Source organism: Jaculus jaculus, chromosome 16 (assembly GCF_020740685.1).
Source record: "Jaculus jaculus isolate mJacJac1 chromosome 16, mJacJac1.mat.Y.cur, whole genome shotgun sequence".
NCBI classification, from domain to species: domain Eukaryota; kingdom Metazoa; phylum Chordata; class Mammalia; order Rodentia; family Dipodidae; genus Jaculus; species Jaculus jaculus.
The window spans coordinates 31940524-31956408 of record NC_059117.1 but is presented as its reverse complement, the minus strand read 5'-3'; the positions used below and the strand labels follow the sequence as shown (position 1 = coordinate 31956408).

Sequence of the window (15885 nt, the reverse complement as noted above, 5' to 3'; positions counted from 1 at the left end):
CCCTAAAATGTTTTCTTCTCTTGGGTGGTTTGTCACACTGATGGGAAATGACTAACAGAAACCAATTATTTTATTGAAAGTAATAATTGTAATAGTTAGAAAGAAAACTTTAGGAAGTTTCAGGCCAAGGAAGAGTAAATTTTGTCCCATTTAGTAAGCTCAATATAAGAGAATCACTACTTAAAATATTCCTCTAAGATAGGGGTGATTCAGTAGTTTAAAGCAGCTCCTACACAAGTCTAAGGGCCAGAATTCAGATTCCCAGGACCCACATAAAGTCAGATGCAAGTACGGCTCCTGTCTGTAATCACAATGTGATTACAGCAATGGGAGCTAGAGTCAGGAGACTCCCAAAGCTCGTGGGCCAGCTAGTGCAGAGTTCACAGCAGAAAAGAAATTGCCAAGAGAAAGCCTGCTTCAAACAAGAGGGAAGATGAAGAATGGCACCCTGAGGTTTTCCTTTAAGTTCCAAATGTGACACACACATATCCACACATGTGCACATACCATACCCCATGACACTTAATCATACATGTACAAATACCACACCTCATGACACATACATATCCGCACATGTACATTTATGAGAGGAGTGATCCACAATATCACTTATGCAAAATTGAATTGATAGATATCTGAAGAAGAAATATAAAATGAAAATATAACCTATAGTTTTAGTATGGCTTATGGCTGAGATTTTTAAAAGATTTCAGAGTGAAATTGTATTTTAATGAATCTAAGATGTCATCAATGGTGGTACAAAATAAAGATGGCTATTTTTCTTGCCACTATCAAAATAAGAAAACATGGTTAATGTAATATTGAGACATTACTGAATGTAAGTGGCATCTGAGGTTTAGGCATGTTAAGGTATGTAAAAGTATTTATTAGTATTAATGATATACAGTATATATTTTCAATGGAGAATTGCAGCTAGTCACTTCTTTCAGGGTGGACTTGATATATTATCTTTTCATAAGCAATGTTGATCTAGCAACCATTATGGAAAAGTTGTAGAAATTTTATTCTTGAAAGTTAAGAAATAGTCATATTAGCCTAAGGATTGTTTTATGACATAAGTAACTAAATACTCCAGATGGAAAGTATAGTTCTAAAATTTATTCTCTGAATTGTCATATGGTATAAGAAAACAGGCAAGTGGGTGAGAAGAAAGAAGAAAACATAATAAATAAAATATGGGGAACTCATTTTCTTGAGTAAATCTCTTTGTTGTCATTTAGGAAAAAAAAACCATTCCCAAGTCAGAGGTACGCTGTTTTTATATGCTGGTATTGACTTTCCTATTTTACTATGCTGATTGTTTGTGTCACTCATACATTTATGTGTCCAAATTATGTTGCGTAGTTTTATAAATGCAGTACAAAGGCACTCCCTCCATTTTTGTGGAGTCTTGCACATTTGCTTGAGAATACCACAAAATGACATGCTGATAATGCCACAGTGTCATGCCGCTTCGCTTGCTGATTGAAACACTGCCTGGTTGTTGCATAAAATACTCCGTGAAATATAGGGAACCTGGTCTGCAAAGCAACGATACTGGTACAAACTCTGAGAACATTTTGACTTGGAGAATGTATTAAAATAAAGTAATTATTAACAAAATCTTACTTTGTTTCTGGTAACTTGACAAATTAAACTTCTAAGGTTAACCTAACATTCGATGTATTTTATTGGAGATATTTTTAGTGACCCAGTAAACATAGGAGAAACTCTGTGAAGGTGGAAACGAGGCTGTACGAGATCAGGATGTAGCTTTGTTATTCTTCAGTTATATCAGCTTGAGAAAGGCACTTAATTTCTCTAAAATTAGAAATTTAAGTGACTGGTAAATTCTATTTATTTTAGGGAAATAAAATTAAAGAATATAATAAAAATTTAAATGTAAAAATGAGGTCCTTTATAAATATCATGTAGTCATGAAAATGAAATTAGATAATGCAGAGAAGTACTGAGGATAGTTCATTAAACCAAACAAACATTTTAGACCATTCAATTGGGTATTGTTACTCTAGTAATTAATAATTAAAATAATAAAATACTGTCGAGGTAATATGAAGGTTCCTTTTTTGATTAACAAAATAGTTTCAAGAGAATGTAATCATACTGAGGGCTCAGGCATAAATTATGGCTTTGGACTTATTTCTTCATTTAATTTCGGGGTAGTTTGATGTTTGTTTTCAGGTACACTTCTAATTTTGTATATTAATAGTTGAATCTTACAATTCCATTGTAGTTAACTGGTTCTAACATGTTTTTACCGGATTCATTATGATTTTCTATATGTAAAATCGTATCATCTGTGAACAGAAATAATTTGACTTCTGCCTTTATGGTTCAAGTACCTTTAATATGTTTATCCTGTTTAATTGCTATGATCAGTACTAGTTTGAAAATAACTAGCAAAAGTGGCATTCTCATCATATTCCTGATGTTAAAGGCAAAGATTCCATCTTTCCACCACGGAGTAAGATATTAGCTGAATTGTTAAGGGCTTTTAATGATGAAGGATTAAATTTTCTGAAGTCATGGATATGAACATATGATTGTGGTCCTTTATTCTGTTCACATGGTAGGCTGCATTTGTTTACCTATATTGAACTATGTTTGCATTTATATATGAACACTACTCAATCATGATACTGGATTTTATAGTATTTTATTAAGAGATTTTTCTGCTCCTTAACTATGGTTAGATATCTCAGTTGTCCAAAAGCATTACTATAAAGAATTTTTTCTAGCTGGGCGTGGTGGCGCACACCTTTAATCCCAGCACTTGGGAGGCAGAGGTAGGAGGATCTCCAAGAGTTCAAGACCACCCTGAGACTAAATAGTGAATTCCAGGTCAGCCTGAGCCAGAGTGAGACCCTACCTCGAAAAAACAAAAAAAAAAAAAAGAATTTTTTCTGTATCAACAAAATAATATGTTAAGATTACGGTGTATCTCAATATAACAAAATAAAATGCAAAGTGTTTAGGCAGCCAAGGACAAACATAACTTTACCACAAAGTAATCATCTTTTAGTTTCTTTTTAAAGCATAATATTGACTCCACTTGCTCTTAGATACTACGAAGCAGTCATACATACAGATAAAGAAATAAGAGATGTGCCGGGCATGGTGGTGCAAGCCTTTAATCCCAGCACTCGGGAGGCAGAGGTAGGAGGATGGCTGTGAGTTCAAGGCCACCCTGAGACTACAGAGTTAATTCCAGGTCAGTCTGGACCAGAGTGAGACCCTACCTTGAACCCCCCCACCAAAAAAAAGATATAAGAGATGTAAGGAGTAGTTCTCTTACCTAACTGATTTAAACAGTTCATGGGGTCAACTAGTGCTTCTTTTTTTTTTTTAATTTTTTTAATTGTTTATTTATTTATTTGAGAGCAACAGACAGAGAGAGAGAATGGGTGCGCCAGGGCCTCCAGCCACTGCAAACGAATTCCAGATGCGTTGCGCCCCCTTGTGCATCTGGCTAACGTGGGTCCTGGGTAGTTGAGCCTCGAACCCAGGTCCTTAGGCTTCACAGGCAAGCGCTTAACCACTAAGCCATCTCTCCAGCCCAACCAGTGCTTCTTAAGATTTCTAGCTATTCTCCTATTTTATGTAAGAACCCAAATCATCTTCAAAACAGCTATAATATCAATTTGTATGTTTTATTCAAATACGTCATTTAAATATTCAGACATTCATTGAATGTTTATAATGTTTGAAAAGACATCAATAATAAAAATCAAAATTAACATAATAATTATTTGATGCTTATGTTATGGATATCATTATTATCTGATGACTCCTTCATTCATTTTTTTTTTTTTTCTCCAATGCAGAAACTAACATAGCCAAGAATAGTGACATACTCTAATTTGGCTTCAGACAGAAAATCACAAGTTTGAGGCCAGGGTGGATTCATAGTGAAATCATATGTTTTAACCCAAAGCTCATCTTTAATATTTATTTATGTTAAAGTTTGACATTTCAATGATTCAAGAAGCTTCTTTCATCTGCTTTTGTGAACAAAAATGAGATTAATTTATATTACTGATTAGAATCCAGCAGGTGATAACAATTGGGGTCTACATTTTTCCCAATGTCCATAGTTACAAGGAAATCATAACTTCCTCATTTAATCCTTTTATTCTCCTTAATGCTATATTCATTAAAGTATTATATTAAAAAGTTATTAATATTAGGAAGAATTTTCAGAAACACAATTTTGTGTTAATTAAAATATTATAAGAAGAGATGTGGAATATGTAGTGCAAAATTAAAAAGAAATGGTAATTATCGGAGTGGATAGCAATGACAAAAAATAAAATAAAATCCAAATTCATATAACACTGAATATAGTACAAGTATCTACATTTTAACTTAACTCATTAACAATTTTAACTTTGCTCTTTACAAATTGATGCTAATTATATGCAAACAATAGGCTAATTTCTGAACACTTGTTAAAATAACACTGTATTCACTGGGGAAAATGACTTCTATCTCAAGATATAAAATATATGTTAATAAAATTTTTAGGTGTTTATAAAAAAGGACACATATTTTATCACACATTTTACCATCTCATAATTCTTTGACATTATTCCAAAAAAATGAAAAGTTCTTAATGACAAAGGCAAATACTCCATGTGCAAATAAAAGTAGAGATTGTATAGATATGTGTAAAAATGAAGGAAATATATTTTGTTTCAAAATAAATTTGGCTAAAGAATCTGCTGTGTTAATTTGACAACACACTAAGTGTGGTGATGTTGTAGGATGGTGATTCGTTCTTATTTGAGCACAGAACTTGCTGTTCAGTCAGTCTTCACAAACTAAACTGAGGTCAATCAAATATGAGAAGGAATGATTAGAAAGAGAAACTGAGGTAAATTTTGACACTGGCTTTTGGGCAGAAAACAATAGTAAGTTTTCTCTTTAGGTTGGAACTTCACCCTGGTTCTTACTTGAAAGAAGAGAACACATTTTAAATAAATAATTCAGGTAATTTAGTTTATATGAAATTTTATAATTTTATATGAACTTTTATAATTTATAAATTTTATAATTTTTAATTTTATATTCTCAATAGTTATGTTGTAATTTCACAGAAAAAAAAACCACATGATCTATATGAAAATGAGCAAAGAAAGAAGAAAAAAAACCTAATCCTGAATCACCTTTAAGTAAGATCACCTCTATTTAGGCTGGATTTTTTTGTGAAAGAATCAACCTTTTCTTCTTATTTTCAAATCAGGCAGCTAATTAGTTGTTTAAAGCAAACCGTTTTTTGTTGTTGTTGTTGTTGCTATTGTTTTGACCTGATTGTGCCAAGGAAATAAATTTTAGCATGCCTGGCACATTAGTATCGTCAAAATGGGTCTCTAAAATTATCAAATAATTTATTTGGAGCACAAATGCGTTTAGCTAGGATTTTAAAAAGTTTAACGGAGAATTTGGTGTTTTTGTTTGTTTGTTTTTTTTTACTTACAATTTAATTCAGATGTGTACCCCATTTACAAGTTCATATTGAGACTCCCCACAGTTGAAGAACGACTTGTTGGCATGGGACACTGATAACCCAACTTTATCTACCTATCAGGTCAAAGCAAACGAAGCACATCTGCCCAGTGGTAAGAAAGCCACAAAAGGGCTGGAGCCATGGCTTAGTGGTTAAGCACTTGGCTGTGAAGCCTAAGGACCCCGGTTCCAGGCTCGGTTCCCCAGGTCCCACTTTAGCCAGATGCACAAGGGGGCGCACGCGTCTGGAGTTCGTTTGCAGTGGCTGGAAGACCTGGCATGCCCACTCTCTCTCTCCCTCTATCTGTCTTTCTCTCTGTGTCTGTCGCTCTCAAATAAATAAAATTTAAAAAAAAAAAAAAGAAAGAAAGAAAGCCACAAAAAAATTCAGTGGTAAGCTATTTGGTGAGTAGATACAGAGCTGCCCAGCAACTCCAGTTTTTACGTAGCTTTGGAGGAATCTCTCTAGAAGACAGCTGACAAATGGAAGCCCCCATGAGATGGTGGACACATCACCAGAATGTGGGCAGTGTTGTTGTGCTTACTGGTTATACTTGTCTTGTGCTTCAATATGGCCTCTTAAATATACTCCTAAATTCTTTATTTTTTGCATTTGATGAAATTATATTGTCTCTAATGGAAAATCCAATACATACATAATGCAAATTCACTTAAGTATACATTCATGAACACTATTTTTAATTTTTTTTTTAGTTGTTTTTTTTTAAAGGTAGGATATTGCTGTAGTCCAGTCTAACTATGTAGTGTCAGGCTGGCCTCGAACTCACAACAATCCTCCTATCTCAGCCTCCCAAGTGCTGAGATAAAATGTGTGTGCCATCATTCCTGGCTTAAAAATAGTGTATTTATTTTATTCATAAAATATTAATATTTTACTATTAAAATATTTTTGAATATTTATAAACAGAGAGAGAGGGAAAAAAACAGTCACATGCACTAGAGGTGGGGTATATATTACTGGGAGTGGATCTTGAGTCTAGCCCCAAGGTGCTTAAAGACCCAGGTTTGCACTCTGGTTATTTGTGTTTGATGGTGTTTCTCTGCTATGGATCTATGGAAATGGGCAGCTTCTTCTCTCTGCTGGAACTTCCCCTAGGTCCTGTAAGCTCAAAAAAAATAAACCCTTTCCTTCCATGAGCTGCTTCTGATCAGATGCTTGTCCCAACAATGAAAAAGTATCTGCAACATACCCCAAGCACCAGCAGACTAAATGTTTGTTCCCTATGATGACATTACTGGGCGGAGGTGGAATTGAAGAAATAAAATCTAGTGAGAGGCTTTTAATCACTGGAGGCATGCCTCTGAAGAAAATTGCAGCACCCCATGCCTTCATTTCACTTTTAGTCTTTGGCCCTGAACTGAGCAGTTTTTCTCTGCCTCATGCTCACACTACAACGTACTCCCCCCGCCCCCCCCCCCACAATGTACTTTTTTTTTTTTATCACAGGCTTCAGAGCCATAGATCAACAGACTATGAACTGAAATTTCAAAGCCTGTAAGCCGAAATAAACATTTTTCCATCTTATAGATTGATTATTTCTGGTAGTTGTGTTATAGTAATGGAAAGCTGACTGACACTAATGAGTCAGAAATGGCTGTAACACCCAGGCATGGTGTCGCATGCCTTTAATGCCAGCACTCGGGAGGCAGAGGCAGGAGGATCACTGTGAGTGGGAGACAGCCTGAAGCATACGTAGTGAATTCCAGGTCAGCCTGAGCTAGAGTGAGACCCTATCTCAAAAAAGCCAAAAATAACATAAAATAAAGTAAAGGGAAACCCCTCTTGCTTACATTTATAACCAAAACAACTATTTTCTATTGTACTTATGAAGACAAAATTTGAGATTTTAAATTGCCTTGGCCAAAAATGAACAAAATGATTAGTCCCTTCCTGCTTGTTTTGACAAAGGAACATGGTAAACCTCGACATATCAGCAAAGGGAAAGATCCAAAGTTTGACATTCCTTTCTCCTGAGGAAGATTCTTGGGTATAATAAGGAATACCTTTTCTGGATTTCTCTCTAGTCTTTATATGTCTTGTTATTATTGTTTGAATTTTCTTAATTTGAATTTCATTTTATTTTTCTTTATTTAAACTAGGCTACTTGCCAGTCTTGTTCCAAATGAGATTTATCTACAATGGAGAGACTGACTTCTACTTGAGTTCCATGAACAACAAAAGTACCATAAATATACTTGATATGAGCAAAAATCTCTATTCAGTTTTACCAAAATTTTGCATTATCAGTTTTATTTATTCAATTTTTTGGTCTTTGTAGAGTTGCCCTTTTTAATGTTTTCAATAGACAACAAGGCACCGAGAACCCTGGGTAAATAATAGATATTAAAAATAGCCACTACCTAACAGTGTACTGGAATAATTAGAATGCAGAAAACTCTCTCACATGGGCAGCCAACTGAAAACAAAGGTTGGCATGAGGCTGCAGCTTTGGTTCTTTTCAAATTAATACAGCGCTCTGGTTCCAAGCTCATCTCTCCTGATGGAAACGACATGGGTTGTTTTCTTTTTGTTTGTTTTTCAACTCTCCCCCAACTCCTAAAAATATACAACACTAGATCTTATTCTTTGTTTAACTTTACATTTTTTTTTTCATTTTTGCAATAGACATTCAGAGTGCCAGCACATATTTCTTCTATACATGGACTGTACAAATGTTTTGCTTTCACACCCAGAACAAGGAGGAATTTCTTAAAGAAAGTCTCCTATCTAGCCAGACTCCATCGCATTGTATTATTCAAATGCAATGAAAACACAAAGTTCATTTCTTTTCTTAATGTCTGGGTGGTATGCATCAATGCCAGAAAGTCTGGTTATATGACACAACAAAAGCCCAATAGAGGCCATAACACCTCTGAGCATGGCATTGTGGTTTTGTATTTGAATCTGCAAGAATGTGATGTTATTTTCAAATGGTAATGGTAATTTCTACCCCATGTATACAATGAAATAAAAACAATGACTCTTACTCTTCCTGCAAAAACCCTAGTAGCTCTTATAAACTTACGATCTCTCAGATCGATCAGCATATATTTTATTTATTTATGTTTATTTTATTTTATTTTATTTTTATTATTGGTTTTTTGAGATAGGGTCTCACTCTAGCCCAGGCTGACCTGGAATTCACTACATAGTCTCAGGATAGCCTTGAACTCACCACAATCCTCCTACCTCTGCTTCCCCAGTGCTGGGATTAAAGGCATGTGCCACCACACCTAGCTCCGATCAGCATATTGTGAAATGAGACACTATTACTTTGTCTTTATATGAAAAGTGTAGATACTGACATGCTTATCAATTACACCAAAGGAATCATTCTGTGTTTTTCTTTTTCAAAGCCAATCTCTACAGAAGCAGGACTATGACAGTATAAATCATTTTCAAACTCTCACCAAAGTTCACCCAATTCATGTAAAAGATGGTATCTCTCTTAAAGACCTAAAAACCGTATGTGATTTCATAGTATTTCATGAAGTCCTCAAAGGGATACTTGCATTTTGCTGTCACTTTGTATCCCCCTAGGGGAGGGGTGTGGCCTTCTAATGCATCAAATCCAGCAGAAACCAAGACCACGTCTGGAGCGAATTCTTTGGCCACAGGCATCACGACAGTCCTGTTCAGCAAAAAAGGCAACAGTCACACATGGGAACAGCAAATACCTTCAAAAACTGTTCACTGGAAATGACTTGGCACAAGTTCAAGTGCTTCCAAAAAAAGAACAAGGAGAAGGGATAACACTGAATGGATCAAAAAGCTTATCGTTTCCTTAACAATGAAGTGCTGTAATTTTAGCATCCCAATTCCATCTCTTCCCTTTCATCTTTTTTCTCCAGATTGAAAAAAAGAAAAAAAGCATGCTCTGCAGGTACATTCTAAAGCCTGTCACATTACATGCACATCTGTAGCTGTTTTATCCCTCTGCCTATAAAAAAAAAAAAAAAAAAAAAAAAAAAAAAAAGCCTTGCTTCTTCCAAGGGAGTGACTAATGTTTTACAGAGGAAAGTCGAAGCTTTAGCAAAAGCCTGACTTGCTCTAGTTAGTGAGAACTTGGTGTAAATTTGAACTATAAATTTCTTTTGGGAAAAAGTTTGCTTTCCCAACTTTTTTTAAAAAATATTTTTAAATTTTTGTCGTGGTAGGGGGTGACTCTTACAAAGGAAAAAAAAAAAAACACACAAAATTCCCTTAATAGAATCCAGACTATAATGTGAAGTGAGTCCAAGGTCAGACACACCAGGAATGTGGCAACCTCATCCATGGCAGCAGCCCCTGCTGGTCCCACTTAGACACATCAGTGCGTACCCTCTGCCTCACCGAGTTCCCGAGCCCCATTCTTGCCCTGGCTATGCTGCCTGGATAAAAATGACAAATGGGGATGCAGGACTTCAGAAAAGAAATTATGTGAGCTTCAAGCTCAATGTGTCATCATAAAAATCCACGTTTCAGACCTGAAGAAAATGGGAAAATGAAACAGTATCATGAATTTTAAAAGTAGTGAGATATCTATTGTCCGTGTGTGAGAAATAAATATTGTTATAGTGATTTTTCCCTAGTGGAATAAATAGTTCTTTCAATTCTTTTTTTTTTTACTGCAATGATCACATTAAATATTTAGAAATTTCTTTGCCATTTATAAGCAGGAAATTGAACTCAGAAAATAAAGAACAAAATAGAACTTATGTAGGAAGATATATAAATTAATTAATTTTTTTCTAATAGTTCCTCTGCTATCAAAAAGTGTCATCCTTGCTGGGCGTGGTGGCGCACGCCTTTAATCCCAGCACTCTGGAGGCAGAGGTAGGAGGATCTCTGTAAATTCGAGGCCACCCTGAGACTACATAGTGAATTCCAGGTCAGCCTGAGTTAGAGTGAGACCCTACCTCTAAAAAACAAACAAACAAAAAAAAAAAACCACAAAGTGTCACCCTTCAAGCTTACAAGTGTGCATACATGGAAGACCTCTATAATGGTCCCTCCAACAGATTGAAAAAATACATATCTGAATTGAATTTGCCCATCAAAACTAAGCAAGGGCCTGGTACGCTGAGAGATGACACAGTGGTTAAAGGCAGGTGTCTGCAAAGTCCGCTCACCCAGATTTGATTCCCTAGCATTCATGTAAAGCCAGGTGCAAAGTGGCAAGAGTTTCTTTGCAGTGACAAGAGTTCCTAGTGGTGTTCCAATTTCTACCCAGATCTACATGCATGCAAATTAATATTAAAAATACTATGCAAAAATATAATATTGTTTAGTTTGTATAACTTTATTATATTTTCTCTTCAGTAAAATTAAGAATCTTTAAATACAATTACATTATCAAAAGAGATACAGTAGGGTTTTTTGCTTCCCAATAACATCAACTCTGAGGTTGTAGTTTTCATAAAGTTATCAGATTCATTGCTTTTCACAAGAGTCAAATATCCATGTATTGTTGAGATATCAGAATGAATTTTTCTAAAGAAAACCAGGATATATGTTTTTGAAATATCTGATTGACTTTGATGAATCATGAGCACACTCTCCGAGAACAACTGATTTGGAATTTCATCACATTTGCTGTTTGGATCATTCCTGAATTCACAAACATGGGATTTAGTATTTGACCAGTTTTCAGAATGCTCTATCTTTGAGAACTAAATCCTGTATATGGAAACTCACTTCAAAAACAGAAATGATGGAAATTTTTTTGGTTAAGAAATAGCATTGTCTGATAGACTCCTTACACTTAAACTTATACATTCTAAGATGGTTGACAACATGTGATCATTGTTTGGTGAATGAATTAATTGTATGTGATTATAATGGATTGGTGTTGTATGCTACAAAAAACTTCAAATTTTCTATTAAACTAGGAATTATATGACAGCAGTTGCTTATAAACAATGATATTGGTGAGATTTTTGTTCATTTGCTCCATCAAACTTATACTGGCTGCCTTGTAGCAATGCTCAAGTTTAAACTGAATCTCACTTCTTCTTCTTCTTCTTCTTCTTCTTCTTCTTCTTCTTCTTCTTCTTCTTATTCTTATTCTTATTCTTATTCTTATTTTTGCCTATGTCTCCAAGAGGCAGATAAGACTAATACTCCTTGGATCTCTTTATTTTGGCAATTTTAAAAGAAATATCATAGAAGTCTTTGAACTCTTCTATTCATGCCAGTCAAAATTGGTACTCATTGAAAACATCTAGGGTATCTAATATGGTTTCTGTGTCTTTTTCAAAACTCATGTTGAAATTTAATTTCCATTTCTACAGTGTTAAAACTCTAGGAGGTGGTTAGGCCATGGGTAATTACTTCCATCATCATGGGAGTACACTTTTGGTAAAAGGATGAGTTCTGCCCCTGTTCTCCTTCTCGATCTTGTGCATGCTTATTTGCCCGTCCACCACATAATAACACAGAATGAAAGTTCACCCCAGAACCTGACACCCTAATACTGAACTTTCTACCTTCTAGCATCAATTTCCCAATTAATCTCTGTTCCCTATCAATTGTCTAGCTTCAGGTGTACTTTAGGGCAGTTCAAGATGGACTCAGATCACTTCTGAAAGTTCAAAACAACAACAAAAAAAAACTGTCATGAAAAGAAAGAGTGGAAAACTGTAATTTTTTTCTCAAAACAAATTCCACACGAAAATTTACTTAATGTTTCACCTGGAAAATTATATTTCTTTGTTCGGGATGTCAAGCAAAGCATGCCTGATTGCTTGGAAACTATTTCCTAATAACAGTAGAATATAAATAATCAAGAGCAGTAACTATGTAGATAATTGGTTTATACTACTGATCTCCAATAAAATTCTGCAGATGTCCTTGATGAAGTGATGGCCTCCAAGTTGCTGTGGAACATCTTTGGCAACAGAGAGCAGGACATGCTCCAAAAGGGTGGGGATGTGGCACTGGGCAGATTTCCAAATACAGAAGTGCCCCCATTCACTAAATTACATAGTAAGAATTGATATGACTGGGTATAACCCATAGGAGAAGTATTGCTGGTCCACAGAATAATAAATAAACACATGTAAAAGTGTAGAGGCGAGGAGACAGTTTTCCTTACAGAATAAATTATTGACTAGTAAGTGTGGGAGGATTTAAGGAAATAGAAAATCATCACTCTAGAACATAAATAATAGGTGGAGGCAAGTTTCACTGGTTCTGTATTTTTTTTTTAATATTGGGTGATATTTGGCTATACATAGGAAGCCTTACTAGTTTGATAACTTTTCATTGATTCCAATATTAGTTCACAATAAAATGTAAAGTTGTCAGATAAAAATGTCACCAACCAAAGAAAATGGTAAAATCATCAGCAGATTCATTTAAAAGCAAATTTTAGAAACTGAAAAATTGAGAGCAAATGAGGGAATTAAAAAAAAAAAAAACAGAAAAGGGAGAAACTGCTTTGTACATGTTATGGAAGGTACTAGAAAGACATGGGAGATACTCTGTCCAAGGGACCCTCAATGAGGAAATAAATACTAGAAAGGGAGAGGCAGGCAAGACAGAACATTAAAAAAAAAAAAAAATTAAATGTCCACCACGTAAGGCCCGTAGACTATGCCTAAACATCCTATCTGCCTTTCTTCTGTGTTAGTAGCCAAGACAAATTGTAGTTGCCTCTTTCTTAAAGAAAATGGCATGTGGTTAAAGTGAAAGCTCCTTGTGTGCATATTGCTAACCCCAAATAGAGTTCTCTTTAAGCTCTTATTTAAGAAGATTCAGAGACCACTAACCTGGCTCAGAGGCTGCTAATCCCAAAGTGGCTAGATTGAGTTGAAGGGATACTACTCTGTTCACTGACATAGGCTCTCAGTTGACTCATTTACATTGTCACTGGGAAAAGTGACCACTGGCCACTATTTTCTTAACTCTCACTGACCAATAGGGGATTTCCTGACATAGGAGGAGAGCCAACAGTATGGAAGAAAAGGAGAAAATAAACATATACATGGTAGGACAAAACAGAAAGAATATAGGCAATATGAGTAATATTCAAAAAGCCATGCAGAATGCATATCTTCTGTGTCAGGAAAGCATGGTGGCAGACCACGAGGCAGAGGGTGGAAAGGAAGTGGTGGAGACAAACTTACAGCCACTTCCTCCACCCAGGCCCTACCTCCCCAGACAGACACTGTAAGAGTAATGACTCCATATATGATTTTTCTCCTTCACTTGACCTTTGCTGACTCCTGCATATTTTTTCCTAAAGAGCACCTTCCTCTCTCTTCTTTCTATGGCTCACACCTGGTGAGATCCATGCTGTTGTGAGTACATTACTAGTTAATAAAGTGAGGCACAGAGAACATGTCCAGATATTAAGCATGGTAGGAAAAAATAGTGTTTGTGATTACTTTCCATGAGTTTTGGAGCATTAGATTCAGAATGTGAGCATCCTCATTAACAATTAGACTTTTAGAACAACTTTCTCATTAATGGCCAAATGACTGGCTGCACTGGCATTGAGTCAAGTGAGCTGCTGTCCTTAAGTTGAACCTCACAGTGCTTTCTGGTTAGTCATCACCACAGGTTCTAACTGAACATTGCAGGATGCTTGATACTTATTGATGATATACTCCTATGCAAGACAGCAGTGGAGAATCTCTGCTGTGGCTTCAAGTGAGGCACAAGCTCTGTCCCACAGCCCACGACTGTATGCATAAAGCATTCTAAAACATCTGAACCCACAGGCTCACCCAAAACTTAGATGTATCACACAGCAATCATTTATGGAGCCCTGCTTGTGAAGAAGAACCATGGGATGCAACTGGGATTGAAAGACAGAAACAAGTTGAAGCTCTGTCCTCAAGGAGATTGGCGGGTGAGAGGAAGTCATAGTTCATAAAATCTCAGGCACACACAATGCGCCAAAAGTTACAGGAGAGTGGTCATCCAGTAGCGATAAAAGATGAAAACCCACCAGACATGAAAAGTGAATGTGGGCATTAGTGTAAGAGATTCTCAGGAAATAAAACGGGCAGAGAGTGGAGAGATGGCTTAGCAGTTACGCACTTGCCTGTGAAGCCTAAGGACCCTGGTTCAAGGCTTGATTCCCCAGGACCCACGTAAGCCAGATGCACAAGGTGGTGCATGCAGCTGGAGTTTGTTTGCAGTGGCTGGAGGCCCTGGCAACGCCCATTTTTTCTCTGTTGATCTGCATCTTTCTCTCTCTGTCACTCTCAAGTAAATAAATAAAAATAAACAAAAAAATTTTTAAGAAAAGATGAAAGAGGGCTGGAGTGATGACTTAGCAGTTAAGGCAATTATATGCAAAGCCAAAGGATCCAGGTTTGATTTCCCAGGACCCATGTAAGCCAGATGCACAAGGTGGCACATAGGTCTGGAGTTCCTCTGCAGTGGCTGGAGGCCCTAGCATGCCCATTCTCGTGGCCCCCATCTTTCTCTTTCTTTCTTTATTTCTTTCTTTATTTCTCTCTCTCAAAATAAATAAATAGAAAATATTTAGGAAAGAGGAAAGACCAGTGATGATATGGAGAACAAAAGCAAAAGCATAAAGCAAAAGCATTTGAAAGTGCACAGAGAGCATAGCAGACTTTCTTGGAGTGTGGCATCTGGTGCCACAATGACAGGGAAAGCTAGGGACCAGGAGGAGAATCTGTTGCTGAAAGCGGGGATAAAGGAATGGGCACAGTCTAGCTCCAAGGAGCAGGAAGCAAACAATTGAGCAGACACACCATAACTTCAACCCAATCACTTTTTTTCCATTCAAAACCCACCTGGGTTGCTAGCCAGGGTCTATAGAGAGCCCACAGTCTCCTGCTTTAGTGGACTTTACATCATAATACAGGAGAAAGAAGGTATAAACCATCAAACTATGTAGAAATGGCTAAGATGAAACATAAATGATACAGAATGTCAAAGGAGTGAGTGCTGGGAATTTAGATCAGGGCACATCAATGGGCATTTTATGGCAGTGGCAGTATAGGAAGTGAAATGGCAGGTCATGTGTGAACACAGAGCATCTGCCTGGGGGTGGGAGGTGGATAAGGTGTTCACACTCCTTGAAGTGGAAGCAACCTTGTGGTATTCAGTCATCACAAACATGTCATTGTGGTCAACATTAACATATAGCACGTAGAAGGAAAGATGGCTGGAAATGGGTTCAGAGTCAGAAATGTACCAATAAAACCAAGCTTGAAATCTCATTCTGAATAGAAGGGAACCTGAAAGATCTGAGTAGGCAGTGCTATTATCTGATTTATGACATCTTAGAGATAAGATTATGATCCCCTGTATATTTTATAATTCCTATTGTAATATGAAAATTTAAATTGCAGACAATACTCCAAGCCTACATTTGT

At 36.3% G+C, this 15885-nt stretch overlaps 1 protein-coding gene across 13 annotated transcripts in view; it reads right to left on the bottom strand.

Moving 5' to 3' along the window:
* Hdac9 (histone deacetylase 9) overlaps positions 1-15885 on the bottom strand; it is a 915786-nt gene that overhangs the window by 103782 nt on the left and 796119 nt on the right. For all 13 annotated transcript variants that reach the window (XM_045135730.1, XM_045135719.1, XM_045135721.1 and 10 more), the window contains one exon: positions 9061-9179. In XM_045135730.1, coding sequence (XP_044991665.1) covers positions 9061-9179 — 119 coding nt within the window. The remainder of the gene's footprint in view (positions 1-9060; positions 9180-15885) is intronic.